At 40.2% G+C, this 15,555-nt stretch overlaps 1 protein-coding gene across 1 annotated transcript in view; it reads left to right on the forward strand.

Moving 5' to 3' along the window:
- Positions 1-15,555, forward strand: part of sh3rf1 (SH3 domain containing ring finger 1) — a 69,478-nt gene that overhangs the window by 48,635 nt on the left and 5,288 nt on the right. The window contains exons 5-10 of the mRNA XM_036582348.1: positions 1,694-2,011; positions 9,596-9,706; positions 12,914-13,041; positions 14,109-14,279; positions 14,586-14,872; positions 15,359-15,555. The exon at positions 15,359-15,555 is cut by the window's right edge and continues 144 nt beyond it. Coding sequence (XP_036438241.1) covers positions 1,694-2,011; positions 9,596-9,706; positions 12,914-13,041; positions 14,109-14,279; positions 14,586-14,872; positions 15,359-15,555 — 1,212 coding nt within the window. The remainder of the gene's footprint in view (positions 1-1,693; positions 2,012-9,595; positions 9,707-12,913; positions 13,042-14,108; positions 14,280-14,585; positions 14,873-15,358) is intronic.

The raw sequence follows: 15,555 nt of genomic DNA on the forward strand, positions 1-15,555 counted from the left end.
AGCTCAACTTCATTACATCAGATCGTTTGAATAGTAGCCTTGCTGCTCACTGTCTTTCATTGAAACTGAATGACTTTCATCTGCTTCTGGTTTTTCAACACTGGCAAGGTTAGACTCCCAGCATTCTTAACTAGTTATTAATGAAACAGGCAGTTGTTTTGGAGGGACTGATGGTACTCATGATGTGTTCAGAAAGGCACTTTATGACAGTTGATCTCAGTAATTGCTCAACCCTGCTTTTTATTTTAAGAATACTAGCAGCCAAGACCTCTCGAATAGAGGCACTGGAAAACAAAGATATAACAGTAAAACTGATCACTCTTTAAAATATGCTTGATATGGGAAACAATTAAAAGGTCTAGTGTTGTTGGAATGAATCAAAGGTATGTAATACAAAGCTAAAATAGAATTAAAATGAACGTAAATAAGGTTGGTTGGTGTTGGTGGGCACAGAACAGATAGGGGGTAACACACATGTGCCTTACACACTGAAGTTTTCAGTTCATTCTAGTATCTTTACATCTCTGAGCATGACCCAGTTTAGCTCCACTGAGTTAGTATCACACTGGGACCTGCAGGTGAACCCAGCTAAGTATAAGGTTCTGCTTGTGTGTGCCTTCTGATTGGCTGCTTTTGAGTGTGGGTGTAGAGCTGTTTGCCTCAGGGTGGGTGTGCGCGTGCGTGTAGTAGTAAAAAGGTTCTGTCATTAGCTAAAGCTTTTATACTCCTATTCCTTTGATTCCTGTTTCACATGAAAGTGGCTGTCACCTACAGTTTCATCTTGCCTTCCAGTTTACGTCTTGTAGCACCTTCTCTCTCTCTCGCTCTCTCTCTCTCTCTCTCTCTCTCTCTCTCTCTCTCTCTCTCTCTCTTTCTTTCTCTCTCTCTCTCCCTCTCTCTTTCCTTCTCTCTCTCTCTCCCTCTCTCCCTCTCTCTTTCTTTCCCTCCCGCCCTCTCTCCCTCTCCCCCCCTCCCATCCCTCTCTCCAACCCCCGTGGCTAAGGGTTTCATCACTCTGTCTTATTGTACACCAGCACCACCAGGCAGTCTCAGCCTTTCTCCTTCTTACTCACACATTCTTTTTCTCTTCCAATCCTAAGCTCTCTCTGTCTGTTTCTTTTCTTTCTATTGTTCAGCAGAGTTCCTTATGAGTGACAGTAATATGAGGCTGATTCTCTCTTTCTCCCTTTCCTCCCACTCCCCTGCTTCCTCTTTCGCTTCTGATCCAGTCACTCTTTTATCTGCTTTTCTCTTTTTGCATTTTGAGAATGGTTTTACACAAAGTAGTAGTTGTATAAATAACTTTAATTCTTTCTCTTTCTCGTCATTAGAAATTTAGTTGTTGTTCATTTTGATATACTATTTAAGCGCAAAAATTATGGCTATCAAGTAATAAAAATAAGTAAGCAATCAAACTTAATCTCATTATTTTGTGTATTTAATCACAATTAAGCACATTTGACTTCCTTGTGTGAATTTGACCTTAAAGAATGATTTTTGTCAGTTTGCAGAGCAGTGTATTTTTAATATAGCTATGTGAGAGGATAATATAAGCTAATATAAGGAATTCAGTAACAGTAATGCCTCATTCAGAGTTAACACCTCTCTCTCTCTCTCTCTCTCTCTCTCTCTCTCTCTCTCTCTCTCTCTCTCTTTTTCTCTCTCTCTTTCTCGCTCTCTTTTCTCCCCCCAGTTTAACACAGCAGCACGGCAGCTTATTGAGCTGGACAAGTTGCCAGACGGAGGAGGTGACTCGGGTGAGGGGCCATCCTCCTCTGCCTCGGGCCCCCAGGCCAACGGCCCACAGAAGGCTGCAGGCGAGAAGAAGAACAGTAAAAAGCGTCACTCATTTACCTCCCTGACCATGTCCCACAAGCCGTGCCTGGCTCCGCCACCTCAGAGGCATTCCATGGAGATCAGTGGCCCAGTGCTCATCAGCTCCTCCAACCCCACGGCAGCAGCCCGCATCGGAGAGCTCAGCGGAGGACTGTCCTCCAGCGCCCCCTCCCAGGTGAGAGATGGAGGAGCAGAGGGGATAGAATGGAAATGACTGGATGACTTATGTGGTTTAGTCTTTCCAATGTAGGTGGCGCATACAACGCTCTGGAGTTATCTGTAGGGCCTTAATGGCATCGACTGGGGGGGGAAATCTCCTTCTTTTCAGTATTTACAAACTTTCACACATGACATGCCTGCTTCGGCATCAGTGCAACAAAACAAAAAGAACTTTTAACAACAATATAAAAACAAATCTTCTGTATTGCTGTTGAAAACACTATTTTAGTTAGTGTGATAGGTGCAAGAACAAAGTAGTAAATTATTTTTTAAAGCAAGGATAAATAAATGATGGGCTGGTTGTCAGTCAGGTTAAACATGTGCGTCCTGAAGAAGATAAGTTACTTTTTACCCATCCACAGTTTTAAAATTTCCCACTCTGGAGAATGTTTTCCAAAAGCTCAGTTTGCAGTGACCTAAAGGGCCGTTTTTGTCGAGACAGGAAGCCAAAATCATGGAGGAAAAACTAATGTTCTCAAAATTTAGCCAGAGTAACAGAACAGTGTAGTTTAGCCTTGCAGTTTAAACCATACAACTCAGTTTAAACAATACAACTCAGCCCCTTTGCCAATGTTGTTTTTCTGTTTACGAAATTAGAACAGATCATTTTCAATCCAGCTGATGTTGTCACTGCCCTAGATTAGTAGATTAATCAAATAATAGTTGATACTTGCTTTTAACATGCATCTACAAGAGCACATGCATTGTATGACCAATGGTGTAACTTTGGGTTAAACATTGGAGGGGTTGAACATTACCTGCTTTGGGGTCTGGGGGCATGCAGCCATGGGAAAGACACTGAAGTAGCTGTATATAGCCTTTGGAAGTATGCAGTAATATAAAGATATAAACTCACTTTTCTAATGATGGTTGGCTATATTAACTCTCGTTAAACAAGTCCATTCATTTTCAATAATTTCTGCTGGTTTTTTTAGTGACAAAACTTCAGAAGATTTTTAGATGTTTTTATCTAAAAATAGAACTGCATACAAGTTCAGGATGTTTTACTTCAAAAAAAAAAATGTGTCTCAAGTTATTATATCAAGTTATTGAATTATCCATATATGAACACCACATAATAGAAATGAAATTACCATTAATGAAAAAGACCTACAGTCTGTTTCTAAGCATCCTTGCCCCACTTATTGCCCTTTCAACCTGGATATATTTTCACACTCTGCCTTATGCGTTTAAAAAAAAATAATTTAAAGCTATCAAGTCTCAGCTTTTGATGGAGTGATATGTTTAGTCAAAAGTCTACACAATCATCTAGGCCACTGCACATCCAGTGCTTTTATTCACAATTATTATTGTAGTTGTAACTCCTCTGCCCCCTCTGGAAATTACTCCTAAGTCTAGGACAAGAAACTAATGACAACTATAACTACACTACAGTGCTGCCACTGTTGATGCAGATAAACCTGAAAATGTTCAAAAGTCATCTCAACATAATCAAAAATGGTAAGAAGTCTTAAACAATGTGACCATATCCATTAGCCATCACAGTGTGGTCATTAAAAGGGCAATAAGGTATAGAATTTGAAGTAAACCTGCTTCCACAACGCTTGTTTTTTTTATCATAATTTACTGTATGAACTTGAAAGAATATTGCATTGAAAAACTCTCCAAGTGCTCCGCACACAAAACGTAAGAAGGGATTAGACTGAGGAAAATGTGACTGTAGCCGATAAGAATCGTGAGTGATGGGGAGAGAGTGCTTAACCATGCTGGTGTCTGTTCTGGCTGTCTTTTTTTTCGTCTGCAATTAAGCCCCCCCTCCAGGCCCCCCAGTTGCACACGTCTCTTACTCCCTCATTCCACACAGTCCAGCAGGCTGACTGTGTGTGTGCGTGTGTGTGTGTGAGAGAGAGAGAAATCAGGGATGCGTAACAGCACCCCCTCACCCCCCAAAACCTCTCCCAGAGGTTACCACACCAACCACAGAATGACAGCCTCTCACAGCTGTTCCACTGCTTGCCTGGTGACGTGGAAATCAGGAAGCAAACTTGACATGCAGTGGAAGTCAGTTTGTGTCACAACCTCTAATCTTGCTATAGGAAGCTTCTAGAAGGCTGACGCTTTTCCGCTCAGTACTGATAAAAGGAGATGGTAGAAAACAAGAACAGGTCACCTCTACTGAAATGGAGTTGAGAGTTTCTGACTGACATTTGTTGGTAGTTGTGTTGGCAGACCTGAAAATCCACAATTTAAACATTTGAAGTTTTTTGAAGAGTTTTTAATTTGACAAGGAGAATTCTTAGGGAGAGTCCCTCTCCCCTAAAGCCAATCCATTTAGATCCATTTGGTGTTTTATTTCTGAAGAGAACATCTACGTTGCCTTCTCAGCAATTTGAAGCTGTTTACCATGGTTTTCATCAGATGATAACAATACTAAATGTTCCTAGTAAACATCATTTTCACTTGGGGGATGATGACTAAAGACACTTTTCTGGTGCAGGGGCTTTTGAACTTGTCAGCTTTTTTTCATGCCTCAGGAGTTTGCTTGTCTGGTAGTGGAATGAGGAAGAGTGTGTACTGTTTTACTCCTTTTGTAAGGACCAACAATGTCCACAAAGTGAAATCTGATCCTACAGAGATCTTGTTTTCGCTTAAACAGTTAAAATTACCAAATGGAAGTCTTCGGGCTGTGGGTGTGTTTTAAGTTGTAGATTTAAGAGTATCTCTCATAGGTCGCCAAGACAGTTAAAAGCTCTTTAAAGACATGTAAGATTGGGTCCCTGTATGTATTTACAGTGCTGTGTACAAGTCATAGACAACCCTTCTCTATTTTGTTTCTTGTCAAATTGGCCATCAAGTTATTAATCTTTCTGAGGGGGAAAAAGCAGGAAACATATTTAACACTAATATTTTCACAAAATTCCACAGAAGCCTCAACAACTAAATATATATATATTTTTTAGTTTATCCACTTTTTCCTTCATTATAGTTTCCATTCTTTTCAAGACACATGCTTTCAATTTTTCAGATAAATCTGCAAGAGTATTTTCTTCTGTCTTCACGATCCAAGTAATCACAAAACCCATACTATGATGTTGCGGTCTGGACTCAGTGCGTTATTTTAAGAACACCAGCAGCTTCTTGGTTTTTTTTATCCTTTTTTGTCTGTTTCCAGTTCTCAGTAAGTGTTTCTTGACAGCTAAACATCTTTTCAAACCCATAATACTGAGTTGTCACAGTGTAAGGATGGACAGAAGCACCTGTGGATTTTTTTTTGATCTGAAGGAAGAGTGGAGATTGATTTTCTCCTCTCTATTAAAGATGAAAATTTTATGTGGAGTTTATCTGATGGTGGCAGCTTTGGTGGTCTTGCATGGTTAGGAGTGCCATTCTCTCTATATTTTTGAGTAATTTTTTGGACTCCAGTTTTGAAAACTGTTTTTTCACTTATTTTCTTTTGACTTCCCTCTTCCTCGTTCAGCAGCTTATCGTATCTCTAACCCCCTCACAAGTATTTTCTGAAAAAATCAATAGCTTAATGGTCATTTTGATTGAGAGTTCAAGAAACAACGGCTGCTCTCTGACTTCTGCACAGTGCTGTAAGTCTATGCGCACAGTGTTTTATTAGCACGTTGAGAGCAGTTTCACAGCGAAAGCTATAAAATGTTTTTTATCTGTGTTTTAAGAGCTCAGTATGTTAATAGATGACACAGCAGCTCCATTTCCATTGTATAAAGCTGGCCTGTTTGTGTTTTGTGGCTGTAGCTAGCTATAATTAGACTCCTTTTTTTAGTTCCCTGAACACTGTTTTTGTTTGTTATTTGTCTTTTCACGATGCCGCAGTAAACATTCTGCCAGAGCACGAATCTCCGAGCATGACTCGCTACCCTGAGGCACTCTGCTCTGATCTCTCTCTCTTTCTCGCTCTGTCTGTCTGTTTTTATCCCGCTTTTTATTCCTCTCTTGCTTTTTTTTCCCCTCTCTATCTCACATCCTGCCATCCCCCATTTTTTTCCCCCTCTCTCTACCCCCTCCACTCTATATGCTTTTTTTTTCTTTTGCTGACAGCCTACTCATTCCCAGCGCTCCACTGTAATTAATTCAATTTTATCAGTGTTACTGCTTTATGTCGTCTGACAGACGGCTGTAGTCTGCCGGCTGGTGCCAGCCACGAACCCCCTGAAATCAAGCCCGGAGCGGCTGCAGCACAGCACGACTTGCGCACACTTCACACAATGACCCACCTCTCTTTTTGTTCCTGAAAAAAGTAGCTGTAAAGTAGTAGGTGCTTACAGTCACGCAATCTCTCCCTCTCTTTCTCTCTCTCTTCCTCTCTCTCTTTCTCTCTCTCTCTCTCTCTCTCTCTCTCTCTTTCTCTTCCTCTCTCTCTTCTCTCTCTCTCTCTCTCTCTCTCTCCCCCCCCCCTCCCTCTTCCTATCATCCGAAGGGGTATAATCAAGTCATTTTAACATTCCTGTCGGGTCGTTTCAGTGCTAATTATTAAACACACATTCCAAATACCACAGTACCACGAAAGCCTGTTCATGCCTGTAACATAACCACTCCACAGTTCTCCCAGCGAGTCCCCTGTTATGCTTTCCAAGTTCAGGTTACAGAATTACATCATATAGCTTATTAAATGTGGCACAAAATCACCAAACCTTCCCTAGGTGCTGTCATTGTGTAGACTATGTAAGTCCTTGTTCTTTCTATTCCCCTGTAGCACGAGTGAAATACTGTGACAGTGGTAGGAGGGAGTGAAGGAGGAAGATAAAAGAGGATAGAAGGAGAAAGTTTGGGGAAAGCTGGAGGGAGAGATAAGGGAACAGAACGGGCTGGTTCTAGAGGAAGCAGAGATGTGAGATGACAGAAAGGGACAGGGGAATAGGGGGAGGGAGAGAAGCAGAGTGACGCAGTGACTGTCTAATGCTTTTGATAGTTTTTGTGGTCTTTTCACAGTTCATAATTTTCTGGAAATTGCTTTTAGGCAAAGTTAAGGTTTTACACACTAAGCATGATTTGTGCGATTCCTTCGGGCATCAACATGTGTATAACTGATGATATCTTGCCAACCAAATGCAATATTTCAGAAATTGCAGTGAATATGTGAAAATGCAACATTATTTTATTCATCCTCTGTTTGATGTTTTCAGACTTTCATAGGTGACCTAAACTCACTTAAGCAAACACTGTTGTCTTATTTTCATGCTGAGAACCAGGATGACTGATCGGCTGTGTCCCAGCAACTAGAACTTTTTGAGAAACTTAAGAAGGATTCTTCTGCTTTGTTATGTGAGGCACTAACATCTCCAGAAAGCAGTTCAGAGTGGGTTACAGACATCTGAACTATACGCGAAAACGTTTAGAAAGTTTTAGCTTCTGAATGAGGCAACGGTACACTCTGTTGTCCCTTCTTTTTTCTGAAATGGGAAGAAGCCCACTCAGTTTCACCTTCTGCTACATGCATTACTCATGTCTTTAAGAAGACAATATTAATTACACTTGGAGCATTTAAATCATAAATTTCCTTTATACAGGGTATTTGTGTTTGCGCATGCTGACAGCTGATCGATTTTCAGATAACATCAGCTGTTCATGAATTTAATCAAGCCTCTTTGGCCATGTTTTGTTCAAAAGCAGGAATTGTGACAGGACTTTTAAATAATATACATTGTGACTGGCTATTTCTAAGCAAAATCCTGAATTTTCCTGTGTACAGCTGCTACAGATTTGTCTGGGATTTAGAGAGTAACACAGAAGTAATTAGTAACTTTTCTGGACGTAATAATAAGCAAAGTAATCCTGTTACAGTGTGAGAAGTAATTAGTAATTTGTAAAGGATAGTTTTTTTGATTAACTACCTCAACACTGTTAATATTACTGCTTTGATTCTGTCTTTACTTTCGTCAGGTGTAGCTGTTTCGAAGAATAACACGTGTCATGTCCATGCATTACCATTGTTGTCCATAATTAGACATATACACACACACACACCTGTGGTAAATACACCTGAAAAAGAATACACCTGTATTCTGATCAAATCTGATGGAGCAGGATTCCTTATGATTCACCTTGAGTGAGTCTGAGTCACTGAGCTTTGCCAAGTCTCTCAAACGTACATACATAAACGCAGTCTGAGTGTTGAGGTCACACAAACATGCTCAGATCTCTCTGCACTACTTGTTCCTTAGCAAACATAAAAACGCTTGTATATGCATGCGATCTTGGACATGCATCAGCATCCATTTCCGCTGAGTTAGTGTTTGCTGTGGCAGCTGTAACACTGCCTAGTCTTAGTCATGCACAATTCATTACACATAATGACTTTAGCAGTTCTGGCTCTGCTATATGCTAGCAAGCAGATGTACATTTAGGTCACTCATTTGGAGGATCAGGGCTAATTTTGGACTGGAAGCAGATGAATAAGGAGGATGAAGACATGCATGATCGATATGTCCTTTGAGCAGCCATGCAATATGCAGAATCACTCTAAAATGATTTCCTCTGCTCTGCAAGAGAGAGAAGAGGAAATTGAATCAAACTTGAAAGGGAATGGCGGATGTTATCATTTCTGCAGAATTATAATTCTTGTCCCTGATGATGGCTATTTTTGGGCTCCTGAGAAATCACATTAAAACTTACTATACATTCCAAGTGAGACTCAAAGTGAAACCTCCTCTTCTTATTGTGTGAGAACTTCCTTTTTTCATCTGTATTATTTTCTTTAGGTCTTTTAATGTTTTAAGGACTTCTAAACATTTTATCATTACTGTTCGTATCTACTGTGGAAGTTCACCTCCTCTTAGCATTGCTGGCGTAGTGGATGAGAATTTTTAAGATGCAGCTTTCAAAGATTTTATTAGATTATAAATAAGACCCTTCATTATCATTGGTAATTGCTATTTCTGCTTTGCTCCAAATGAGGTAGTGTGATGCTGTTCTGATGATAATGTCTTGAAGCATCTGTGTGCGGAAGTGAAGATTTAATTTCTGTGTTGTCTTGTTCTGGCTGCATTAACGTGGTTCACCTCATGTGAGCCCACCTTTACGTAGCTTCCTGTAGACAGACCATAATTAGCTTCACTAGGCCTCTCCAGCAGCTCCAGTGGGGCAGGCGTTAGAACGTCATGTGGCTTCAGTGCTGCAAAAGATATGTTCTCATTGGTTGTGACATTTTCAGGTCACCTCTGTTGGTCATGTTGATTTGGTGAGGTGGATTGTTTTCACTCAGGGGGAAAAAAAATATATATATACATCTGTGTGTGTGTGGTGTGTGTGTGTGTGTGTGTGTGTGTGTGCGTGTTGTACACATTGCCAAACTGATGTGCTGGCAAAAATGAGTGAAGACAGATATGTCTCTTTAGATTGAATTCTGTTTTTCATAACAGGGCTTGGGTCCAAGCGTGTCTTATTTTTATAGTCTTCTTTTCTTAGTTTAGTAGGAGTTTGTATTATAGCCCAGGCTTTTTTAAGAACACAGTGCTGTATATATTAAATTTGGCTGATTGTCTTCTTTGTTATGCCTTGTGTGTCTTGATTGGTTAATTGTAATTAATGTGTATCTTGTCTCTCATTTTGATAGGTTCACATTTGCACAACAGGGCTCATCGTCACTCCCCCACCAAGCAGCCCTGTAACTACGGCGACAGTCTTCACCTTTCCCCCAGAGACGAGCTATGCCTCAATCCCAGTGGTCAGTCTAATTAAGGCATTTAACTTGGTTTAACTGGCTTCTATTTTTTAGTGCGCTAAGCAAGGTTGCTGATGTAGGATGAGAGGTCTGCACACTCATGAAGTTGAAGCCTGAACGCATCTCTTACCCGCAATTTTTAGACCCGACCCGACCCAAAATAGTGTGTCGCAGTATTTAAAGACATTTTCATGATACAGTATGTTTCGCAATATTCTGATACACAGGCAAAATGTGCAGATAGTGCCACATTTAAAAACTGCTGTCCAAAACTCTGAATACAGTAGTTTTTATTCAGCATTTCACATACTGCACTAAATTCGTTCACAAATTGATCTGTGTTCTTTATGTACTGACAATATTAGCGATACCCAGAAATCAGAAATACTTGGTGTTTATCATGAGAACATCATGCATCATGCGAAAGATAAAATAGTCATATTTCCCAACCCTTCGACACTACCAGGTCTGACTGGTACTGCTAAAATTGTGTTGAAAGTGTTTCGCTTTGATAGTAAGTGCTTGAGTTCGACAGAAAGTGGCATGCTGGTGTAAACTGGTACTTTACACCTCTGTAATATGCAAATGATCATACATATCATATAATCATACATGGCAGAGAATAGCATCTGCCCTCATCTGATCAACTGTTAGTTAAACGTGGTTTAACTGACTTACATTTTTCAGTTTGCTGAGCACATTTGCTAATGTAGGATGAGAGGTATGTATGAGCATGAAATTGAAGCCAGTGCAGAAGTTCCTCCTGCTACTGCAGAAATGATGAACATGCTTCAGGCAAGCTTAACAAGTAAGGTAAAAAAATCCACTCTGAACTTTTCTTCAACCCAAAACATCCCTTGCGTTAACCATAGTTTTGTTACTTTATGGACTTGTAAAAATTCAGAACTATTCAAAATGCAGATATATATACTATGATGTTACAATAGAGAGAGAGCACACAATAAATGAAATGTGCTAAATTAATGTTGGCATATCCCTTCCCTGAAAAGTTGGTACAAATTTTGATAATGTGTAGGGCCCCGTTGGGCTCAGTTTGAGGAGTAGACCTCTATGTATGATTGGATTTTGCCTTCAGCATCCTAGTGCATACCGTTGCATTCATGGCGTAAGCCTGATCTTAAAAAAAAACAAAAAAACTGACATTTAATAAATAAGGGCCTTTATGTGTTTCTGTATAATTTGAGAAAAAATCTGTCAAATTAGAGAAACCAAAGCCTGTAATGCTGATTAAAATTCTGCCTTATTCATTTTCTCCCCTGGTTCCAAACTGTTTCTGCTGGACCTTCGGCAGCCTTATCTGAATGTGAATTTTGTATGTATGATCACAAAACCTTGGGCTCTGTAGTTCAGGGGGGAGTTCTACATGATGTTTTGCTCAAATGATTTCTCTTGCCTGTGGGCAAACTAATCATCTCTGCTCAAGCGCCAGCAGTGAACTGAAATGCGCGCACACACACACACACACACACACACACACACACACACAGCAGCTGAAATGGGAAGAGGGCAGTAATGTGGGGGCAGAAGAGTGCCATCTGATAGTAAGCCCTCCCTTCCCTTTTCAGTTCCTAGTGGAAATGACTGCTTCGGTGGCCTCAGGGTACACCCTAGTGTCTCTCAATGATGCCTGTGTCTGCAAAAGCATGTGGGTGTTGTATGTTGGTTGTTTTTGTTGAATTTGTCTTTGTTTTTAGGTGCACTGTCTCAGTGATAGTAGCTTTAAAATAAATTGAATGTGTGTTTGTATGTGCATACATGATCATTTGCATACCTATAACCATATTGAAAGACTTAGATTTATTATTTGCAAGAAAATAGTAGATCTTTGGTAGGGTTGAGTGGTATTCACTTATGTCACACCTTCAAACCATCTCCAAATATTACTGCTGTATATGATAACACCGACGCTTAAAAATGCATAAAAGTAATGCAAGCAATGCAAACGCATCATCTCATCCTGCGTTTTAAGATCAAAAACAATCAGATAAAAAGTTCAGTTCGCTTACATGGTCACCATGTAAATAAGAACAGCATTTTAATGCACCAATAATGTTGGTGAATTTAACAAATTGGGATTTTTTATATTCTGTTTTTTCCCATATGTTTTACAGATTTGCTGATTAAGATGTACAGAATAATGCCATATTTAAGTTTATTCCTTGCAGAGGATGTCTTATGTGTTATATATTTTCACGTCAACAAAACGTAAATTCCCCAAGGTTACTCAAACGTTTGCGTACGACTGTATCTAGCAACAACTGGTAATTGTTAAGCACGGCTACTAACTAGGAGAGAGGGGATTAGTTAGCATTAGCTTAGGTAGTAAGATAACAGCTCTGTTTTAAACAGAACAGGTTTGTTTTGGCTAACTGAAGCACCACTGAAACAAGTTAGAAGACTCAAAAATGAAAATGAATGAAATGACTAACCTTTGAGGGGGTGAAGTTGAGTGACCTGGTATTAGAGGGGACGAATAGATGAAATGAAACCTGTTCCGTGGTGTTTGGATCTGTAGTCTGCTAACCTAATATTAGTTTAGCAAGCAGGCATTCAATATGTTACCAATATGAAACATTGATTTTTCACCATTTAAACCCTGAATTACATGTTTGAAGCTACAGGACACCCGTATGTTTATATTTGTTTTAATTTAAGGTAATTCTTACAAAGGACATGCATGCTTATCAGCAAGTTTTAATTTGCCGTAGTGCCAGAACAAGATGCGTTATTTTCAAAATCAGTAATGCCGATGGCAACTATGTTAAAGAAAGTAGATATATGAGCACAGTGTACTAGGGGAAAAAAAGAGTATAAACAGCAAGTTTTAACCAGAGAGAGAACAAAAAACCCTAACTAAATAACATGTTGATAATTTGTTGGATTGACAGTATAGGCTGAGACCACTCCTTCTTTACCATGTGGATATGCAACACAATTTCATCATTTCTGGCTTGTGTATTTCTGGTTTTAAAGCAGTTGTTTTTTTTTAAAAAGTGTCTGGAAGGAATCTGAGTTTCATGATATTTCATTGAATAATATTTTTTTATTTTCTGTCTGTCTTGTAGGGCTGAGTCACTGAGTGCATTTTTCTGAGAACTGTTACTTTATTAGATCTAAGTGATCTATCTTGGGAAATAAACATTTCTGTTTTTACTTATTTTATTTATTCATTTTTTGGTTGTTTTTCAGGATGCTCTTCCTCCTCCTCCACCTCCTCCTCCACAGTCCTCTGCTGTAGGCGCTGCCTCCTCATTGGCTGCTGGTCAAAGGCCTTCCCCCACAGCAAGTGACCAGAGCAGCCGGCAGAGACCGACAGTGTGAGTGTAATAATGGTGCAGAGAGCAAATGGCTGTGAATGTGTGGTTATGTTCACTGCTGAATGCATGATTGTGCATATTTCTGTTCAGTGTGTGTCTGTGAGTTCTCCTCTGGCTGACCTCTCTGCTGTTACTAAATGGCAGCTGAGCATGACCGAGTACAGGTTAGAGGTCAGACCGTGAAGGGAGATGCTGCTGTCTCTGGAGTTTTTGCACCAAGTCTGGCCCTGAGCCTAACCCCTGACCTTTTACTTCTTTCCCCATCAAAACTCTCACTAGACCAAACACATGGTTATTATTAGACACACCTTTATGCCTGTCACTGTGTGTGTGACTGAGTGTGTTTTTAAAACAAGAGCATGTATTTGTAACATAAATGTCCCCACAACTGACTTTCACTGTCACTTTTGTTGTCACTTTGCAAGCATATAATGAAAGGGTGACTACATAGGGATGTATCAATCATGAATTATGTGCGTTTACAGTTTCTTTACAGCTGTATTGGCCAGTGGATGATTTTGGCCGATTTTTATTAGCGTTTTTGTTTTTGTAATGCTGTGCAAGCTAAATAAACACAAAAAACACACTAGCACATGTTCAGTACTTAAAATTAGCCAAAGTTGCTATTCAAATAGCATTATTTGTTTTTTAATTGGCCAAACTGGTATTTTAAATTCTTAATGAAAAATCAGTTTCCTATTTAAATAACCTGACTTAAACAAAATGTTACACCCCAGAATGACCCCCTCTTTTAATTGGAATGTGATTGGTTCCTAGGTGCTTCATGGTTGTAAAAATAAGATGCTTTGAAATCAGATGAATCTTTTTGAATCATCCTGTATGTTAATGTCTCCATTTTAAGTTTTTTAGAGCGTTCAACCTTGTACTTTTATAATGTTTGAAACATGAAAATTTGTTGCTTCTGATTGTGCATCCCTAGTACTGTGTTTTGAAACGTAAAATATTTAGTTTCCTACTAGATGTAGCATTATGTTTCACTTTTCAGGCTTTTTAAGTTCTTACAGTAATGTTAAAAAATGTTATCTTTTTTTTCTCTTGCCTCTCAGGTATGTAGCGATGTTCCCATACACACCTCGTAAGGAGGATGAGCTGGAGCTAAGGAAAGGCGAGATGTTCCTGGTGCTGGAGCGCTGTCAGGATGGCTGGTTTAAAGGAACGTCTATGCACACCGGCAAGATCGGAGTGTTTCCTGGCAACTACATGAGTCCTGTCAGCAGGTACAGCACACACATGCATCCACACATGTCCAAGGAAGGACAAGTGTTTCCAGCCACCCACAAACACACACCCCACATTTAACACACAAAGTAAATTCACACTCATGCATCTTTTGAGTTGTTGTATTGGTCCTACATGCTTCTAGTGCACAATATGCATCGTTAGGAACAAGGCCATTCCTTTATTTAAGGCCACAAACACACCCTATTTATTAAATGTGTATTCAGCAAGCTAGTCTCTCTCTCAAATATTTGTTGCTTTAAGTGTTGTTATTTCAAATATGTTTACTTATTGTTATTTTCTAGGACGGCAGCGAGCAGCAGTCAGCAGCCCAAAGTGCCCCTAACATTGTGCTCTCAGGCTGGGCGCAGCATCACCATCGTTAGCCCCTCCTCTGCCCATCTTGGAGCTGGCCTGGGCGGCATAGATCCCAATAAGCCCCTGTCCGTTTGTACAGGTCCTGCTCCTTCTAGCCCACTCCCGGCTGTCGTAGTGACAGCTGCTCATGTGCCTCCTGGTCAGCACCCCAAAGTGCTGATGCATGTGACATCACAGATGACGGTCAATCAGGCTCGCAATGCTGTTAGGACAGGTGAGACATATGCACTTCTCCAGATTGCGATACTAGCTCTAACATTTTTGTATTGAGTGGTGGTATAGAATCAAAGGTAATGAGTTATATGTACATCTGTCAGCATTTTAATATTATGTAGATCAGTGGTCACCAACTCTCCTCCTGGAGGTATACTTTTGGGACAGGTTTAGTTCCAACCTGCATCTTACACGTCGCCCCCCCCTTACCTATCACTACTGCTACTGATCCAGCCGATCAGGAAGTTCTGAAGAAATTCATTAGCTAGAGCATGTGTGGTAGATTGTGGTTGAAACCACACTCTGTAGGAAGGTAGATCTCCAGGTCCAGAACTGGTGACCACTGATGTAGATGATGCAATAAAATGCCAAATGTTATTTGTTTTTCTATTATGTAATTCTTCCGAAGTTCACTATATATTGGTGTTCTCAGTTTTCACAATTCTAAAATTCTGTCCTCCTTTCTTTTTCTTCCCCCTCTCTTAAGGAGTCTGTCACAGTCAGGATCGTCCCACTGCGGCTGTAACACCCATCCAGTCCCAGAATGCTATGGCTTTCCCACCTCACCTGGCTGTGTGCCCGCAGCCGTCACTTGGCCCTGGCTCTGCCTCTGGCCCCACTTCTAACCCTGCCTCAAACAGAATAGGTGTGGCTATGGGCTGTGCTGCTGCTTCCCTCACCCCA

The sequence above is a fragment of the Colossoma macropomum genome, unplaced genomic scaffold (assembly GCF_904425465.1).
Source record: "Colossoma macropomum unplaced genomic scaffold, Colossoma_macropomum, whole genome shotgun sequence".
Classification (NCBI taxonomy): domain Eukaryota; kingdom Metazoa; phylum Chordata; class Actinopteri; order Characiformes; family Serrasalmidae; genus Colossoma; species Colossoma macropomum.